Source organism: Emys orbicularis, chromosome 6, assembly GCF_028017835.1.
Source record: "Emys orbicularis isolate rEmyOrb1 chromosome 6, rEmyOrb1.hap1, whole genome shotgun sequence".
Taxonomy (NCBI): domain Eukaryota; kingdom Metazoa; phylum Chordata; order Testudines; family Emydidae; genus Emys; species Emys orbicularis.
The window spans coordinates 80,172,722-80,191,759 of NC_088688.1; the positions used below are offsets into that span (position 1 = coordinate 80,172,722).

At 39.4% G+C, this 19,038-nt stretch overlaps 1 protein-coding gene across 2 annotated transcripts in view; it reads left to right on the top strand.

The window, feature by feature from the left end:
- MEGF10 (multiple EGF like domains 10) overlaps positions 1 to 19,038 on the top strand; it is a 106,686-nt gene that overhangs the window by 80,340 nt on the left and 7,308 nt on the right. For both annotated transcript variants that reach the window (XM_065406302.1, XM_065406303.1), the window contains exons 13-19: positions 4,488 to 4,634; positions 9,447 to 9,581; positions 10,009 to 10,137; positions 13,723 to 13,851; positions 15,571 to 15,699; positions 18,011 to 18,139; positions 18,696 to 18,932. In XM_065406302.1, coding sequence (XP_065262374.1) covers positions 4,488 to 4,634; positions 9,447 to 9,581; positions 10,009 to 10,137; positions 13,723 to 13,851; positions 15,571 to 15,699; positions 18,011 to 18,139; positions 18,696 to 18,932 — 1,035 coding nt within the window. The remainder of the gene's footprint in view (positions 1 to 4,487; positions 4,635 to 9,446; positions 9,582 to 10,008; positions 10,138 to 13,722; positions 13,852 to 15,570; positions 15,700 to 18,010; positions 18,140 to 18,695; positions 18,933 to 19,038) is intronic.

A 19,038-nucleotide genomic window follows, 5' to 3' on the forward strand; every position in this document is an offset into this window, starting at 1 on the left:
TAAGGCTATAATGGGAGACTCCATATGCCATACAGGGTATAAATACACTGGCATAGTAGCATGATATTTATCTTATTGTATGTTGGACTATTTTCCTCAGTGAAATGGAGGGTGGGTAAGCTAGAAAGCATGCTCAGTGTCTGGGAACAATAGTTTTGCCTGTGTCACTACAGATCAGAAATAATTATTTATGGAATTTTCCTCTTAAAGGACAAAATAAATAAGCCATGAGCTTTCAATGTGGGTTGATTTGGATAGATCACTTACTCTCAAAATATTAAAAGTACTGTGTATGGAGTATGTAAACATTCTGCTAGTATGGCTGAAAACACTGATACCCCAAAAGAATTATTTACTTCAGTCATGCAATTCGGATGCCGAGGGAATGCTGATTTAGATGTGAGGCCCTTGGCATAAAGCACTGGGCATTAAATGCATGAGCATTTCTTCAGAGCTGCTTAGCTGAAGTTTATCATGACCATTCAGCTATTGCCTAGCAACTTGTGGAAGCAATCAAAGAGCTCTTTGTCCGCAGCCCTGGCAAAAACATTTCTTCACAGATCTCCTTATCAGGATCAAAAGCAACACACAAACTTATCAAAAATACTTTTATTGGATAAGAAAGAAAATACACATTTTTAAATCAAATTGTTCATCACCATGTCATACTGGTTATGTCAAAACATCTCTTGCAAACCCCACTAAAATCTTGTTTTCCTCAGTTCATAGCTTTGCTATAAAGCTTAGCTCTCTTTTCTGAAATGTAGTATACAAAATCAGAGCTTGGAGAATTCTTTGTCTTTTTTGTTTAATCTTTTTGAAATTTCTACCCTTCTCTCAAAAATAAGTTAGTTTTTAAGTTATACAGATGTAAAAATTAAAACTAAATTTTCCTGTTTTTAAGTTCTTTTTTGTGTTCCTCTGAATAACAACTAATAGATGAGATATTTTAAAATATGTAGATAGAGATACAATATGTCATTAAATTAGTATATGTTCCTCTCTGCTTATACATGCCCCAACTCCCAATACAGTGGAACCTGCCTTGCTTATACTGAACTTAGATATAATGAAATTTCCTGTATAATGAAGTGGATGGAAAGTTCAGAATTATTCAATGCATTACGTTGTGCAAATTGCAATTCCAAATGCAGCAGTCACCATTAAAAATGCAACATTTGCCCATAGTTATGGACAGTAGTATCTGAGATACAATGTTTTTTCCTTAGCTAAGTATCCTGAACTAATTCTCCACCTGATCACCTTCACCCATCAGAAAACACATGGGAAGAGGATAAGAAAAAGGAAATCTTTAAAGTTTTCTTCACGGAAGTATCTCCTTGACCACTATAGGGGGAAAGGGCTTGTCTTTTTTTCTGTTCCTCCATGGCTCAGGTTGGGTCCCCCAAACCTCATTGACCCTATGGGCCCGGGACTCTGCCGCTTCTACACTAATGTCCCCACATAGCATGGTTGTCATGATCAGTGATTTTCAAACTTTTTTTCTGGGAACCCAGTTGAAGAAAATTGTTGATGCCCGCGCCCCAACGGAGCTGGGGATGCGGGGTTTAGGTTGTGGGAGGGGCTCAGGGCTGGGGCAGAGGGTTGAGGTGCAGGGGCAAGGGCTGCGGGGTGGGGCCAGGAATGAGGGGTTCAGGATGTGTGAGGGGGCTCTGGGCTGGGGCAGAGGGTTGGGGTGCGGGAGGGGGCCAGGGCTCTGGGCCGGGCGTGCAGGCTCTGGGGTGGGGCCAAGGATGAGGGGTTTAGGGTGCAGGAGGACTCTGGGTTTGGAAGGGGCTCAGGGCTGGGGCAGAGGGGTGGGGTGTGGGGCAAGGGCTTACTTCCAGCGGCTCCCGGTCAGTGGCGCAGCCGGGGTGCTTAGGCAGGCTTCCCGCCTGTCCTGGCACCACGGACTGCCCTGCGCCCTGGAAGCAGCCAGCATAGGGTGACCAGATGTCCCGATTTTATAGGGACAGTCCCGATTTTTGGGTCTTTTTCTTATATAGGCTCCTATTACCACCCACCCCCCGTCCCGATTTTTCACACTTGCTGTCTGGTCACCCTAAGCCAGCAGCAGTTCTGGCTCCTAGGTGAAGGCGCGCACACGGCTCTGTGCAGCTCTTGCCCACAGGCACCGCCCACCCCCACCCCCAGCTACCATTGGCCGGGAACTGGCCAATGGGAGTGCGGAGCCAGTGCTTGGGGCGGGGGCAGCGCGCGGAGCTTCCGTGGCGCAGCGTGGTGTCACAGCAGGTAGGCACTAGCCTGCCTTAGCTGGGCAGCACCGCCCATGGGACTTTTAATGCTGACCAGAGCCGCTGGGTCACTAAGCAAGGCGACCCAGTGCCGTACATGCTGCGACCCAGTACTGGGTCGCAACCCGAACTTTGAAAAACACTGTCATAGAGGCTTCTCAAATTTGGGTTCCTAAATAAGTCCATATTTAGGCATCTAACTAAGTGGTCTAATTTTCAGACATGCTAAAATCCCACAGTTCTCACTGATTTCAAATGGGGGTCCTTAACATGTCTCAATATCAGGCCACTTAGGTGCCTAAATATGGACTTATTTGTCTAATGTTAGGTACCCAAATTTGAAAATATTGGCCCAAGTTATTGAGAAGCTGGTTGTTTTGTGTCTTAACTGTAGATGAAAGCAGGACAATCAAGATACCTATGTAGGCAAAAAATCAAATGTGATGGTGGTATTGTTAAGATACAGGAACTCTTTCACCTCATGGCAATAAAAATTCTTTTCAGGTCAATATTAAGCGAAGGGTTGTTATTATCTTATGGCTGTTCGGTGACCTGTATCTGGATTCTAATAGAAAAATGTTTTCACTACTGTTGGCACTGTTTTGGCCCCCTTTTTGACAGTCTTAACAGAGAGGCCAAAGATTTAAGAATCTGGAGATTCACCTTTCCTCTAACCAGAGAGGTGCTCATTCCTTAATTAGATTCAGGCAGTTTGCAGGGCAGTTGTTGCGGGGCTGGGAGGGGAGGGGAATGACACAGTGCCTGTATGGATGAATAAGGTAATTTATTTTCAAGGATTTTCAGCATTTCACTAACACTAGATATTCACTTTTCAGTGTTTTTTAGAAGATTTTTCTCAAATATCACATGTGAAACTGTCTGTTTTGCCTTTTTTGAAAAGTCTGACAGTAAGTGACCAGAACCATATTTTGCTGGAAATACTTCTAAAGCAAGTCGTACTTGTGGCTGGATTTAGTCCATTTTTTCTTTAGCCAAATGATTCATTCAATAGAGGCACTACAGTAATCGTCAGTTGCTAATGCAAAGTACTGTAGACACAATAAGGTCTGAGTACCACAGTAGTTGCTTACTGGCATTTAACATGCGGGGGACTTTTCAGAAGTGGGTAGAAAAGAAATAAAATCAGGAAAGTTAGATTTAAGGTTGCTGGTTTGTAAAGAAAAAAATGTCTATGATCCTAATTACCAGTTCATATTATGATTTGTGCCTGTTTCTGTATTGGGGTTCAGGTCATGGCAATTTTATATTCAGTTTTGTGCCAAAAACAGACAAAATACTGAATGACGGATGTCCTTAGTACTGTGTTGCAGCTAAGCATTTTGGAATGCTCACATAGTGTGTTTTGAAACCTTTTGTGTGCTCTACATTTTTTCATTTGGTATGAGGCTTAGTGGTAATCAGCTCACCACTAATTAGAAGTCATTCCCTGTCCTGATCACTATTGTTACATGAAATTATCTCAGGCCTTAAGAATTTTTACATTCAGAAGAGAAGTTTCAGCAATAGCTTGCTTTGTCTTGTATATTTTCCTCACAAAGAAGTGACAATGATCTTCTGCTATCTGGAATGATCATTACAGAGGAACCAAAAGCCATGTATGCCGCATTTGGATTATTTTGCACTTTTCCATTTCCTTTCTCTTTGCAGCTGGTAAACAGAACATACTCATGGTGAAAATGAGGGGTGGACAAGGCCTGGTTTTATAAAGGTCATGGGAGACACCAAAAACTTTTGTAATACTGGAGCGTTGGCTACTTGGGGGCTTCAGCCCTGTGGAATTCTTAAGCTTTGCTAAGCTGAAGCTAAGCACCTGAAGAGTTCCTAAATCATTGTGGCTTAACTTCAGTTTTACAGATCTTAAAAGCTCAGCAGGAATGAAGCTTGAAGGTAGGATCTCCTGTAGCTCATATGTTCTGTGGAAGCAGAGCTGCAGCGATGCTTTCCTGCTGTAGAGCTTAGGATCAAATCCTGCACACAAGTAATCGAAGTGGGAATATAAAGGGATCCAGTGTTATGGAGTCCAGGAAAGGCAGAAGCAGGGAGAAGAGCCTGATTAAAGAATGGGATGAAATCCTGATCCTATTAAAGTCTATGGGAGTTTTGCCCTTGACTTCCATGGGGCCAGGATTTCACCCTGTTTGTTATCTGTGGTCTATAGAATCTGACTACTGGTGCTGCTGGTGACATCTCTGTGTATTTAATGGCTTGCAGGTATACATTGTGACAGCGTGTGTGCCGAGGGTCAATGGGGTCCAAACTGTTCATTGTCCTGTTACTGCAAAAATGGAGCTTCGTGCTCTCCAGATGATGGAATCTGTGAATGTGCACCAGGATACAGAGGCACCACTTGTCAAAGAAGTAAGGACAATGCTTTAAGATTTTATTCCCTTCTTCCTTTTTAAAATATGTGTATCATATAACTCTATTTGGTTTTGCCAATATATGATGTAACAGGCCCACATTCTGCATTTTAATTTTGTTAATATACAAGGGGAAACAAAACATGTGCTTTATGTACAGTTATCAAATAATTCCCATCAGTAATCATCATCTTCTTGTTACTATAGTTTTATACTTTTATTTATTATTAATATACTGCTATAGTAAAGAGTCTTACAATCAAAGTCCAAAATTTTCAAATCCAAGTTCCTAATATCAGGGTCCTAAATCCATATTTAGGCAACTAAATAAAAGAAGCCTGATTTTCAGAAGCACTGAACATCTGCATTTCCCACTGAGTTCAATGGCAGTTGCTAGTCTAATTATTACTATTATTTAACAATTATGTTGCAGGAGCACCTAGATGCCAACTAGGCCAGGGTCTCATTGTGCTAGGCACTAACATAGTATACAGTACACAAATGAACTATATGTACAGACATATAAATATGAAAGGTTTTGCAATCTAAAAGACACTACATAACAGAGGAGACAAACAAATGGGCTGAGGTGGGGTGGCAAAAAACAGGATCACAAAAATAATAGGGGGGGCGCAATTCTTAACCACCAAAGAGTACTAATCACTATTCACCACCTTCCTAGGTTTTTCAGACTGTATTTTTCTGTTTGTACCATAGAAGAGGTGAGGGAGAGAGATCCAGAGTAGAGGTAGATTTGTGAGTCATAAGCATAGAGATGGTAGCCTTTTTTTTTTTTTGAAGGAGATCACCCCCCCAGTAGGCTTTTGAGTGAGAAGAATAAGGGACAAGGATGGAGACCTGAGAAATCCCCACTGAAAGAGGAAAGGAGAAAGGCCCATCCAATGACTATCAAAAGATAAGAGCAGAACCAGGAGTGGATGGAGTCACAAAGCCCAGGAATGACAGGATTTCAAGAAGAAGATGAATATGAAAACAACAAGGAGTCCGGTGACACCTTAAAGACTAACAGATTTGTTTGGGCATAAGCTTTCGTGGGTAAAAAACCTCACTTCTTCAGATGCATGGAGTGAAAATTACAGATGCAGGCATTATATAATGACACATGAAGAGAAGAAGTGAGGTTTTTTACCCATGAAAGCTTATGCCCAAATAAATTTGTTAGTCTTTAAGGTGCCACCGGACTCTTTGTTGTTTTTGTGGATACAGACTAACACGGCTACCTCCTGATACAAGACGAATATGGTTGACCCTAATATTAAATGCCTGACATTACTGTGGCATTAGTATTCTCTAAGCATTTCTAGTTAAGTGGTGTAATTGTTCTTTACTATCACTTGCATACCTCTCAAAGGACTTTTTCAGTAAATCAGTTATCCCAAAAGAAGACTAAGAACCTAGGAACACAAGAAAGGCCATACTCAGTCAGATCAATAATCCACCTAGCCTAGTATCCTGTCTTCTGACAGTGGCCAATTCCAAGTGCTTCAGAGGGAATGAACAGAACAGGCAATCTTTGAATGATCCATCCCGTGTTGTCCACACCCAACTTCTGGCAGTCAGAGGCTAGGGATACCCACAGCATGGGGTTGCACCCCGACCATCTTGGCTAATAGCCATTGATGGACCTATCCTCCATTAACTTATCTAATTCTTTTTTAACTTTAGTTTGGCTTTCACAACATCCCCTGGAAATGAGTTTCACAGGTTGACCATAAGTTGTGTGAAGAAGTATTTCCTTCTGTTTGTTTTAAACCTGCTGCCTATTAATTTCCCTGGGTGACCCCTGGGTCGTGTGTTATGTGAAGGAGTAAATAACACTTCTTTATTCACTTTCTCTACATCATTTATGACTTTATAGACCTCTATTATATCCCCCCTTAGTCATCTTTTTTCCAAGCTGAAAAGTCCCAGTCTTTTTAATCTCTCCTCATATGGAAGCTATTTCATACCCCTAATCATTTTTGTTGCCCTTTTCTGTATCTGTTTGAATTCTAATATTTATTTTTTTAGATGGGGCGACCAAATCTGCATGCGGTATTCAAGATGTGGGCATAACCTGGATTTATATAGTGGCATTATAAAATTTACTGTCTTATTATCTATCCCTTTCCTAATGATTCCTAACATTCTATTAGCTTTTTTTGACTCTGAAAACATCCACTCAATGTGCAGCGGCAGTCAAAAAAGCAAACAGAAGGTTGGGAATCATTAAGGAAGGGATAGATAATAAGACAGAAAATATCATATTGCCTCTATATAAATCCATGGTACGCCCACATCTTGAATACTGTGTGCAGATGTGATTGCCCCATCTCAAAAAAGATGTATTACAATTGGAAAAGGTTCAGAAAAGGGCAACAAAAATGATAGGAGTATGGAACAGCTTCCATATGAGGAGAGAGTAATAAGACTGGGACTTTTCAGCTTGGAAGAAATGACGAAGGAGGTATATGATAGAGGTCTATCAAATCATGAGTAGTGTGGAGAAAGTAAATAAGGAAGTGTTATTTACTACTCATAGCAAAAGAAGTAGGGGCCACTAAATGAAATTAATAGGCAGCAGGTTTAAAACAACCAAAAGGAAGTATTTCTTCACACAATGTACAGTCAACCTGTGGATTTCTTTGCCAGAGGATGTTGTGAAGGCCAAGACTATAACAAGGTTCAAAAAAGAACTAGATAAGTTCATGGAGGATAGGTCCATCAATGGCAATTAGCCAGGATGGGCAGGGATGGTGTCCCTAGCCTCTGTTTGCCAGAAGCTGGGACTGGGCGACGGGATGGATCACTTGGTGATTACCTGTTCTGTTCATTCCTTCTGGGGCACCTGCCATTGGCCACTGTTGGAAGACAGGATACTGGGCTAGATGGACCTTTGGTCTGACCCAGTATGGTCGTTCTTATGACTGCTGCTGCACATTGAATGGATGTTTTCAGAGAACTATCCACAATGACTCCAAGATCTCTCTCTTGTGGTAACAGCTAGTTTAGATCCCATCATTTTATATATATAGTTGGGATTATGTTTTCCAATGTGCATTACTTTGCATTTATCAATATTGAATTGCATCTGCCATTTTGTTGCCCAATCACCTGGTTTTGTGAGATCCCTTTGTAGCTCTTCACACTCTGCTTTGGGCTTAATTATCTTAAGTAGTTTTGTATTGTCTGCAAATTTTGCCACCTCACTGTTTACCCCTTTTTCCAGATCATTGATGAATATGTTGAACAGCACTGCTCCCAGTACAAATCCTTGGGGGACACCACTGTTTACCTCTCTCCTTTCTCAAAACTGACCATTTATTCCTATCCTTTGTCTCCTGTCTTTTTACTAGTTAAATAAATGTAAACCTTCCTAGTGATTTGGAACTGGGGGTATAACAAAGGTGTAGTGGCTTCCACAGTTTAGCACTCAAATGGCTCTCAGAACCAATCGCTCCTGCACAGTCTAGAGACCAAGGAGACAAATGGTCACACAAATAAATCAGGGCCCAATGACAAAAATGCTTTTTCTGTAAACAGGAAAATCTTATGACTGACACAGTGCTTCACTTGAAAATGGTGAAGCACTCCAGAGGGATTTGACCAAGTAAACTGTATCAAGTGTACATTTAAGAGACTGAATTTTGAACTAAATTAACATAGTGAAAATATACCAGGTTACTTTGGTAAATAGTAATTGCTGCTGTACAGCAGACACTAAACTTAAAGCATTACCGAATATATCCTAATTTATCAGGAAATAAGTGCCAAAGGGATTAGAGAAACAAAGAGAGAAATTCCATGCAGCAGGCCTTTTTTCTTTCAGTCTCTTTATGTGGCTGGTGATATAGCTCTGCTGAAGAAGGGACTAGTACCATTGGCATAAAAATTAACTGGAGGCCTCAGTGTTTCTGGTCTCAAGTTGTGTAGAAACCAGAGGTGATGTGTAGCACTCTGCACTGTGTTAAGGAATGCAGCGACTGGCTAATTTAAAGAATAGCTGGAAAACACGCTACAACTGTGCCTTTCTGCCAATACAGCAGTGGGCTGAAGTAATTTAGATTTTTCCAAGTGAGAAAAAATATAAGAAGTCAATAATAGGAAAGCCTTAGGGTAAAGTCTTTCCTATTAAGGATACAACTATCTTACTCCATTCACCTGTGTATTGTGTTTTAATGTTTTTTCCAACTACTTATCCTTTAATTTTCAAATCTACATATTTTTCAAACATAATTCATGGAAGTTATTACTCATTCTCTGCTTAAACAGAAATATGTTTGATCTGAGTCACATTCTTGTTTGTATTTGTTTGGCTGCTGTGAAATATAGCCTGAATACATGGCTAGGCCACGTTCTGCCACTGAATTACAACTTGTGCAACCCCACTGACATGAATGGGATTGCTCAGGGTGTGGGTCAGGCCAGAATTTGAGTCACTGTCATTATAGGCTTTAACACATTCAATGCTGTTCTTCACTGCCACTACTGTATGGTAGTCCATTGTGGCAGCATCCTTTCAAGTGCCTGAAAGTCACCAGTTACTAACCAGACTGTAGTAAGCTCCTCCGGGTAGGGTCTTTTATCTTCTTAGATATCTGCAAGGCATTAAGCACTCATTGGAACTAGATAAATAACAATAACCACTAGTTCAACAAGTATGTACCTAGTAAATGGAGCAGAACTGGAAGTGACAGGAAGGCAGCACTGAACTGGTTAACTGTTAACCCATTTAGTTGTTGAAGAGGAATAGATCATTGTGGGGTAGAAAGTGCAAGAGGAAAGGACTGTATATTCTTTCTGATTTCAGTTTGCTCTCCTGGGTTTTATGGACATCGTTGTAGCCAGGCATGCCCCCAGTGCGTGCACAGCAGTGGTCCCTGCCATCATGTAACTGGACTTTGTGACTGCTTACCTGGTTTCACAGGAGCCCTCTGCAATGAAGGTAAATGCTGTAATAAAGACCCTTGCAATGGATACAGTGACCAAGTGTGGCAATTTTTTTCATTCCATGCATTCTAGACTTATCCGATCACATTATTCCAAAGTGGTTTCTGGTTTTGTACATGCAGTTTGTAAATGTAGAAACTGAAGCCAGGTTGAAGTTGGTTGAAAAGATAGCTCTTAATGTTTTAAAAATACCTTTATTCTATTTGTGGAGATATGTTCATTATCAAAAGAACCCTCTAGGTAAATGAAATAGCTGTACAATAAATAATATAAATTTGCTCGACTGAATTTATAGCAGCATTTATTTTGGCATTATACTAAATAGGAATTTAATTGATCCAAGACATGAGATTTCAAGTACAAATATTAGGGAAACAATACAAATGTAAATTACTGAAAAATTCACTAAAATGTTTTAACAGTGTGTCCTAGTGGGAGATTTGGCAAGAATTGTGCTGGAATTTGCACGTGCACCAACAATGGAACATGCAATCCTATTGACAGATCTTGTCAATGTTACCCTGGGTGGATTGGCAGTGACTGCTCTCAGCGTAAGTACCAGTTTTTTTCTTTGAGATATCTTGTTAAAACAATTAGACTAAGTTCAGTTCCTTTTAATTTTCTTCTTGATGTTGAGGAAACACTTCATAACTGACTGATAAATGACAAGGACTTGTATTGGCACCTAGAATTTGTTTGGTTTGTTATAAGAAAAAGAGATGGACAAGATTAAATAAATAAATAAATAAATAAATAAGGACTCCTATGTTATACGGTTAAGAGATATTTACCTACTTTACATTTAAAAACCCATTTGAACATTTGCATAGCAGTTTCATTATCATAAAATTCAAACTTCATGATTAAACAGTCATGCACTTCCTTCTCTGTCTAGCTACGTACATGGCCCCCATCACTCTAGTATTGTGAACACCCTATGAACATTAACAAATTTATCCTCAGGACATGCTTTTAAATTATGGGAGTATTATTATCATTATTATTATCCCTATGTTACAGATGGGGAACTGAGACATATAGATGCTAGGTAATTTCCCCATGATCACACAAGAAGATTGTGGCAGGGCTGAAAACACAACCCAGAACTCCTGTGTTCAGTGCCTTTACCCACAAGACCATCCTTCCTCTTCTTAAACATTTTAAATTTTCAAAGCATTTTCTTGGTTTGATTTTTGCAGTCTGGCTTCTTGCAAATGTTTTTTTCTTTCCTTAATAAAACGAAATTTGAATTGTGGTAACACTTCCCAAAAATACAGGCTATACAAATATAGCCTGTATTTTTGGGAAGTGTTTTTACAGATTTCTCTCTGTTCCTTATTGATGTAGCTTTCACTGATGCATATTTTTTCCAATGACAGTCTATTCCTTGTTGTTCAGTCTGTAGATTAGTCTGATCATGCACCAATGAAGTCAATGGGAAATTTTATCAACATTTTACTTTTCTTATGATTTGTACAATCCATTATTATATTAAATATGGGCTTCCTCCTGACACCTACGCCGGGTCTATCTGAATCAGTAATCACTGGCATTAGTTTTCTGACACAAGCATTTTCATTGGTAGCAAGGCCTAGTATAAAAGCAACTTGATGGCCCAATCCTGTAGCCTGTACATACATAGCTTCACTGGGACAGTCTCAGACACCGATATGTCAGAATTCAGAAAATGTTGAGCTGTGGGTGTGGGAAAGCTGTTCAGTTTCCAAGGAGATGCATCTCCTAATAACCTGTCTCATTAATTTACATTACTTACGGTTTGACTAGCACAGGTTAACTGGCTGTGTCTCAGTGCAATGCAAAGTCTCATCAATTTGGAAAAAAAAGTCCATTGGCTAAATTCTCAGAGGCACTGAACACCCACAACTCCCACTACTGTTATTACTGGTCAAAATAAAACTTAGGACCTAATAAAGTCAATGGCAAAATTCTTCATTGGATGCAGACTCTTATTCTGTTGTATTCAACTCCTTACCTCCTTTCTGGGGTATGAGTGTTTGAGAGGATGTTGTACTTACAGAAGCAATGCAATAAAATTATGCCAACAGCATGAATGGGGGTATCTATTAAGGCTGTGCTTGTGACCACAAGAGAGGAAGTTTATTTGGTTTGTGCAAAGGCCGTCAGTTCTCATGGAAAATAATGGTTCCATTAATTTCTATCTTAACTGGTGGCCTTCATGAAACCCCTTAGCCTTTTTCTGCATGTGACCTGACATTCCTTCTTGGCTGACCACTAACTTCATGCAGAAATTTTAAAAAATCATCATTACTCTTCACAGCAAATATGGAAACATCAGAAAAAGAATGGACTGAGATTTAAGGAAGAAGATACTTCTTGCAAATGTTTTTTTCTTTCCTTAATAAAACGAAATTTGAATTGTGGTAACACTTCCCAAAAATACAGGCTATACAAATATAAAGCTTTTTGCAAATGCAAACATTTAGTAAAATATACAACTGCTGACCTGCCTTGAAGGAGCTAATTAGGTCTCTGGACAGCCAAATCAGAATATGATATGGGGAAAACACTATCTTACCCTTAACATAGTCAAAATCAGGGATCAAGCTCCAGTGCCTAATTTGTTTCTTCTCTCCTGTAAAATAGTAATTCTTTGTTTCCACAAGACTGTATTTAAATTTAGAAAAGTAACTTAAAGCTAATGATTTCACAATGAAAAATGACAAAACTCTTTACTTACGCTAAAAATAGAAATTTGGAAGAGTAATTAATCAAAAAATAAGAGGTCATTTTTACAGCACTCACTGCTCTCGATGGGATCTGATTAATTCATATATACATGTAACTTTTCTTTTGCTACAGTGCTATTTACATATAATAATTAGCATTTAGGGAGACATTTTACCATTCTTTCTGTTAATACCATTCAGTACCAAAGTCATTCAATGTACCATTTTCAAAGCAGTTTCCAAACCTGCACCAATAATATTTGCAACTGCGGTTGTATGTGCAAGAACCTTCACTTACTTTATTGTTTATAATTAGGGCCCTACCAAATTCACGGTCATGGACCATGAAATCCGGTCTCCCTCTGTGAAAGCTGGTCTTTTTGTGTGCTTTTACCCGATATTATACATATTTCATGAGGGAAACCAGCATTTCTCAAATTGGGGGTCCTGACCCAAAAGGGAGTTAAAGGGGGTTGCCAGGTTATTTTAGGGGAATTGTGATATTGCCACCCTTACTTCTGCACTGCCTTCAGAGCTGGGCGGCTGGAGATTGGCAGCTGTTGCCCAGGCGCCCAGCTCTGAAGACAGCACCGCCACCAGCAGCAGTGCAGAAGTAAGGGTAGCAATACCACCCCCCACCCCATACAATAACCTTGCAACCCTCCCACAACTCCTTTTGAGGTCCGGACCCCTACAATTAGAACACCAAGAAATTTCAGATTTAAGTAGCTGAAATCATGAAATTTATGATTTTTTAAATCCTATGACCATGAAATTGACCAAAATGGACCGTGAATTTTGTAGGACCCTATTTATAATGATTTGTTTGTTGGAAGGATTATATTGATTCATGGTCTGATGGGGACCAGTGAATAAATCAGAGGCCTCAAATCAAGAAACTAAAGCTAAACCATGGAATCTCTGATTCATCCTGCTTCAGCCATAAATTACATTTTGGGAGAGGAATACAGGGATTTAATTGATAACTGGGCCAGGGTACAAATATTTTTCCTCTCTCCCTGTTTATTCTCCTCCTGTGCTAGGATTAGAGTGCACAACCTCTCCATCTAGTTCAGTGGACTTCAGGAGGGGTGACAATTTCCCGTCACTGGAAACCAGTGAAGAATCAATCAAAAAACCTGATTTATATGACTCCCCCTTTTGAACTATGAGAAACCAGTGATACTGGCCACATAGTACTGTACTGAGATCAGGATCTCACACATTGATTCCTCTTTCCTGTTTGTGTTTTTCATTTGTTCTTATCTAGGGTAAAAGACTAGTTAGTTTCAAGAAAAATCTAGGAAACTATTTGGTTGAAATTGATCAGACTGAAGAAGGTAGAAAAGAACTGTTTTAACATTTGTATGTAGTGCTGCTTTGTGTCTTTACCAGATGAGATTAATTAATTGATTTGGGATATTTTAGCTTGCCCACCTGTCCATTGGGGTCCAAACTGTATTCACACCTGCAATTGCCATAATGGAGCTTACTGCAGTGCCTATGATGGGGAGTGCAAATGTACTCCAGGATGGACTGGCCTTTATTGTACCCAGAGTAAGTGACTCTTATGATCTACTTATGTTGTTGTGTGACTACCAATTAGTAACAGTATTTTCCTTCATTTCTTTTAATACTTCCTCTTTGTTCACTGATTTTTCCAACACTGTTATGCCATTCTAATCCAGAAGATGTGTCTCATGTCACCACTGCTGGTACAAACGTTGAAAATTGTAGCCACCTATATTAGTTGGGACTGCTGCATCTGAGGGGGAATTCACCCTTGGAGGAGGATAGGCTATGTTCACACCATTGCCTTCCCTTTGGGTTTCCTACAGAGGAAGGCAACATTCAGTTACAGCCAGGAGTCCACAGGAGTCTCAGCGGCAGAAGCTGGCATGTGAATGTGCTGAATGAATGCTTTCCCAGGTGCCCAGACATTGTCTCCTAACCTGGCCAGAGCTATACACTTCTGAGGCAGCACTTGCTAGGCCCTGACAAAAAGGCAGTATGCAGTTATCTTGTACTCCTTCCCCACCCAAAACCTTCTCTGGGAGGAATTCTGCCACTGGGCACTCTGCACCCAAAATTACATCAGCATTACCCAGGGCTGAATCAAGTCCTATGAAGTGAACAGCTTCAAGTTTGCTCATGACAGTGATTCATAGAGACACATTCCTCTCCTCAGCAGTATTGTAAAGTGATTTTATTCCAGGTCCCCTATCTCTCTAGTCATTAGCTTACAGGGAGCAAGCTTTACCAACACATAATTTAGGTACTGGCATGACTATTTATATTATCTGGAACCAGAATCGGAACTTCATCAGGTCACTATTTTATACTCTACTCTAGAATTGTTTTTGGGTGACTCATACATTTAATACCTGAGATCTCTCTCCAAGAACTTTACGTTAATGAATTAGATATTGGAAGTGTTGTGACTAGAAATCTGCATATGAGTGCTGAGCCATAGTTCATACAAAGTTTGAGATAATTTTTCTGTTGATTGAAGGAATGTTGTCTTATTTTCCCCATTACAGGTATCATATGATCACATTTATAGCTATTATTTGGCTTATGCTCAAGTCAGGTGTACTCATCATATTTGATCTCAGCAAATTACCACTGAACTCTGCTTTGCATGTGGTGCTTTTTAAAGTCACAGCACTCCTTTTTCAATAGCACAATGTCAGAGCGGCAGGAGATAACACATATTATGGGGCCATATGGATAATGCTGTGGAAGACATTCACTGTATTGGTTCAGCTGTCAGCTATCATGGCTCTTTTGCTTCCTGCTGGTGAATAATGATCTGTTTGCAGTGATATGTCTTCTTCATACTGACATGGAACCTTTGTGAGGAGCTGAGATGCAATATTTTTACTCATTAATGTTTCAACATCAACTGTGCAGAAAATATGTCCAAAGATTCATTCATCATTCAACAGTCTTCCTGGGCTCTTGCACAAAGTCCCCCCTCCCTCCTCCTTCAAATGTCTCCTTAAAACATCTTCCCATTCCAGCAATCCTTCCTGCCTATCTTCTTCTCATCAGCAGCAGTCCCTACATCCTCCCTTACCTGTTACTTTGTCTTGTCTTTTTGTCTAATATACACAGTAAACTTTTCAGAGCAGAGAAGCTCTTCATCTATTATCTTTATAAAGTCCTGTATAAATTAGTGGCATTATAGAAATGATTTTTAATAAATAATAATAATACTTGTATATTCCTCATAGAAGATTCTCTTCTCTTTTTTTCCTCCCCTTTGCACTGCAGGATGTCCCTTGGGGTTTTATGGCAAAGATTGTGCATTAATATGCCAGTGTCAGAATGGAGCTGATTGTGACCACATATTGGGGCAGTGCACCTGCCGCACAGGATTCATGGGGAAACACTGTGAACAGAGTGAGTAGGAAGCAGAAAATACTCGTGCATAGTAGGAACAAATGCAAAACTCCCTAGACCGAATACTGTGATTGTGAGTCCTTACTCAGACAAAACAGCACTGACTTCAAAGGGAGTTTTGCCTGAGTAAGGACCACAGGATTTGGACCTGTGATGTTAAGGTTGTTTCTCCATCTGATGAAAGCCTGAGAGATTAGTAAAACAGACTTTTATAGTCTTTCTTTAAATCTTTTTGATTGTTTATTTACATGTATAGCTACCTTTAAAAAGCTCCTGTCCTAGACTACCTATAGTTGCCTTTGACTTAATATTAGAAAAATGTCCATAACTGTACAAAAATAACAAATTAATCCAAAAAATTATTACCGTCATAACACCCTGATGAAAATAATAGCCGGAAGACTGAGAGCCAAATTCATCCCTGGAATAGCTCTATGTAAGTCAAAAGAGTTACCAAAGGGGGGCATATAAGGCACATTATATTTTCTATACATAGGGCCTGATTTTCCTTTCACACATACTAGTTCTACCCCAGTTTAACTTCACTGGTTTCAGTAGAATTACATGAGAGAGAAGAACGAGGCCCAAAGGCTCACACTTGTGTTGGCCTAGTTTTTGGCAGGGTCAGGAGAGTGGTGTGTCTATGCCTAATACATCATATTACCCCCCAAATTGGCTCCAGTTCAGAAGATCAACACAGGGCCTACCCACTGTATAAATCTCACTTGTTCTGAGCGTTTAATTAGCACTTGAGTGGTACATAAACCTTTTGTAGGCCCTTTGCACAGGGCTCAATTTCACATGTGTAGAACAGGCTTCCCATTAGGTATAAGGAGGGGGGGGACAGGACGGATAGCTCAGTGGTTTGAGCATTAGCCTGTTAAACCCAGGGTTGTGAGTTCAATCCTTGAGGGGGCCACTCTAGGGATCTGGGGCAAAATCTTGCTAGAGGAGGCTGGAGTCTATGATCTTTCAGAGTCCCTTCCAGCTCTATGAGATAGGATAGATAGGTATATTATAACAGATGTTGGTTTTGTAAAATTAACTAACATTTTTGTGTAGAATTGTCAAAAAATGTTGACAGAACAGTTTTCTCTCAGAAAATGCAGTTTTATCAAAATCTCAATGTTTTGCTGGAATGTTTTGATTTTGATGGAATTTTCAATGGCAAAATCTCAAAATAAACCATTCTGACTTTCTTGTTTCACTTTGACCATGTCAGATGTTTCATTTTGATGAGGTGAAAGTGTTTTGTTTTGACTTTAGCATATTGATTCATTTTGTTTTGAGTTTTATATTAATTAAAGCATTGATTTTAATATAGCATATTTGTACAAATTATATTTAATATTTTATATTATAAAATGTTGACATTATTGAAACAAAATGTTTTGATGTTAATGCATAGAATTGTTTCCGAATTTCAGCTCTGTGGAAAATTTCAAAATTTTGGCTTTTTGTTTTGATTCAGAACAAAACCAAATATTTAAATGTTGGAATTTTCCATGTAATAGATATTCCCTTTTCTGATCAGCTCTAATTTTGGGGGAAATAAAACATGGACTTAAATTGCAATAAATACATAAATAAAAATTAAGAAAGCAAACTAGTTTTCCACCCTCCCCTTCCGAAAAAGTCTGAGAACTTCACAAAATTTAAGCTCCAAAAGGTTTGCCAATTCCTGTCTGAAAGAATTACACTTTTGTAATCCAGTTTTGTTACAATAAAGTAACAAGCCACAAATGTATGAAGGTGGCAATATAAAAAGAAGCCAAAGCTATCAGTAAAGTGATGCTAATAACATGATTAAAGAGACACTTTTAATCAGCGCTGTATTACTGCACCTATAGCAATGCTTAGCATCAACGCACCAAAGTTTCTTTGTGTATCTAGCCCACAGTGCCTTATTCTGTACTGCCTTGTACCATAAGTGGCCTTTTAAACCTGTGCCATTATGATTTGGAGACAATTTACATTCATTTTGCATAGATGTAAACAAGGAGCTGGGCAGTGGAGAATCAGGCCCGGGTATCCACATGTGAACATAATATTTTGTTTGTTTTCCCAGATAGAAAATCATTTAAAACAAACAAGATATTTTCTTCCCTCCTAGAGCTCCAGCACCAATAACACATTGCCACCTGCTGGTCACTTATAAAAAGTACCTGCTTTACAATGGCAAATCTTTAGGGTGCTTAATACTGTGTATCTGTAACATTAAAATATTTCAGCAGCATTTACTACACACAGAGTTCATATTCATAGGTTCAAATATGAAGATGTGCATTTTCTTTTTTATTATTTTGCACAGAGTGTCCCCCAGGTACATACGGTTATGGCTGCCGGCAAATATGTGACTGTCTCAACAATTCAACTTGTGACCACATCACAGGAACTTGTTATTGCAGCCCAGGCTGGAAAGGAGCAAGGTGTGATCAAGGTAATGACATGCAATAAAATGATTGCGAAAGTACTATAAATTCTCTTAGATATCATATGTACATAAATAATGAATTCCCTCTGGGATGTGTATTTAAATGACTAGATTGTTCATTAATAATATTTATACTTATGAGTCTTAATCCATCCCATGACTTATTGATAGCTTACTGGAGGAAGGAAGGATCGTGAGTTAGGACAGTATGCTTGTTTTTAACACAGCACCTGATGATATCTTTTGCAGCGTTGTACTTGATAATGCCATACAAAGCTGCCGGTGGGTCAAGTACTTTGTACATTTTGTATTTCTTGGCCAGAGGGCAGAGTGCTATTTTTTCAGCCACATGAAATAGACATATAAAAGTAGAGTATTTGCATGAATTATTGTTGCCGGGTAAGGCTTGGGCTGTCACTCCTAATGCTTTCGGCATAACTCTAACTATATAGATATGAATACAGTAAGAGAGCTTTAAGAATAGAAGTCAGATCTCTGCTCTTCATTTTATAATTCTTGTATGAATTTATGCCATGTGTTTTCATTTCTTCTTGTTTTACAGCTGGTGTGATCATAGTAGGAAACTTGAACAGTTTAAGCCGTACCAGTACTGCTATCCCTGCTGATTCCTACCAGATTGGGGCTATCGCAGGAATCATTATTCTTGTCCTGGTTGTCCTCTTCTTGCTTGCACTATTCATTATTTATAGACACAAGCAGAAGGGGAAAGAAACAAATATGCCAGCAGTTACCTATACACCCGCTATGAGGGTCATCAATGCAGATTACACCATTTCAGGTAGGAGTAGAGCTACGTGAGGGACATGACTAAGTAAATCCCAGCCGGAGAAACAAAATTGCAAGTTTTGTTCCTCACTTAACTTTTACAACTATTCGTTCTCTCT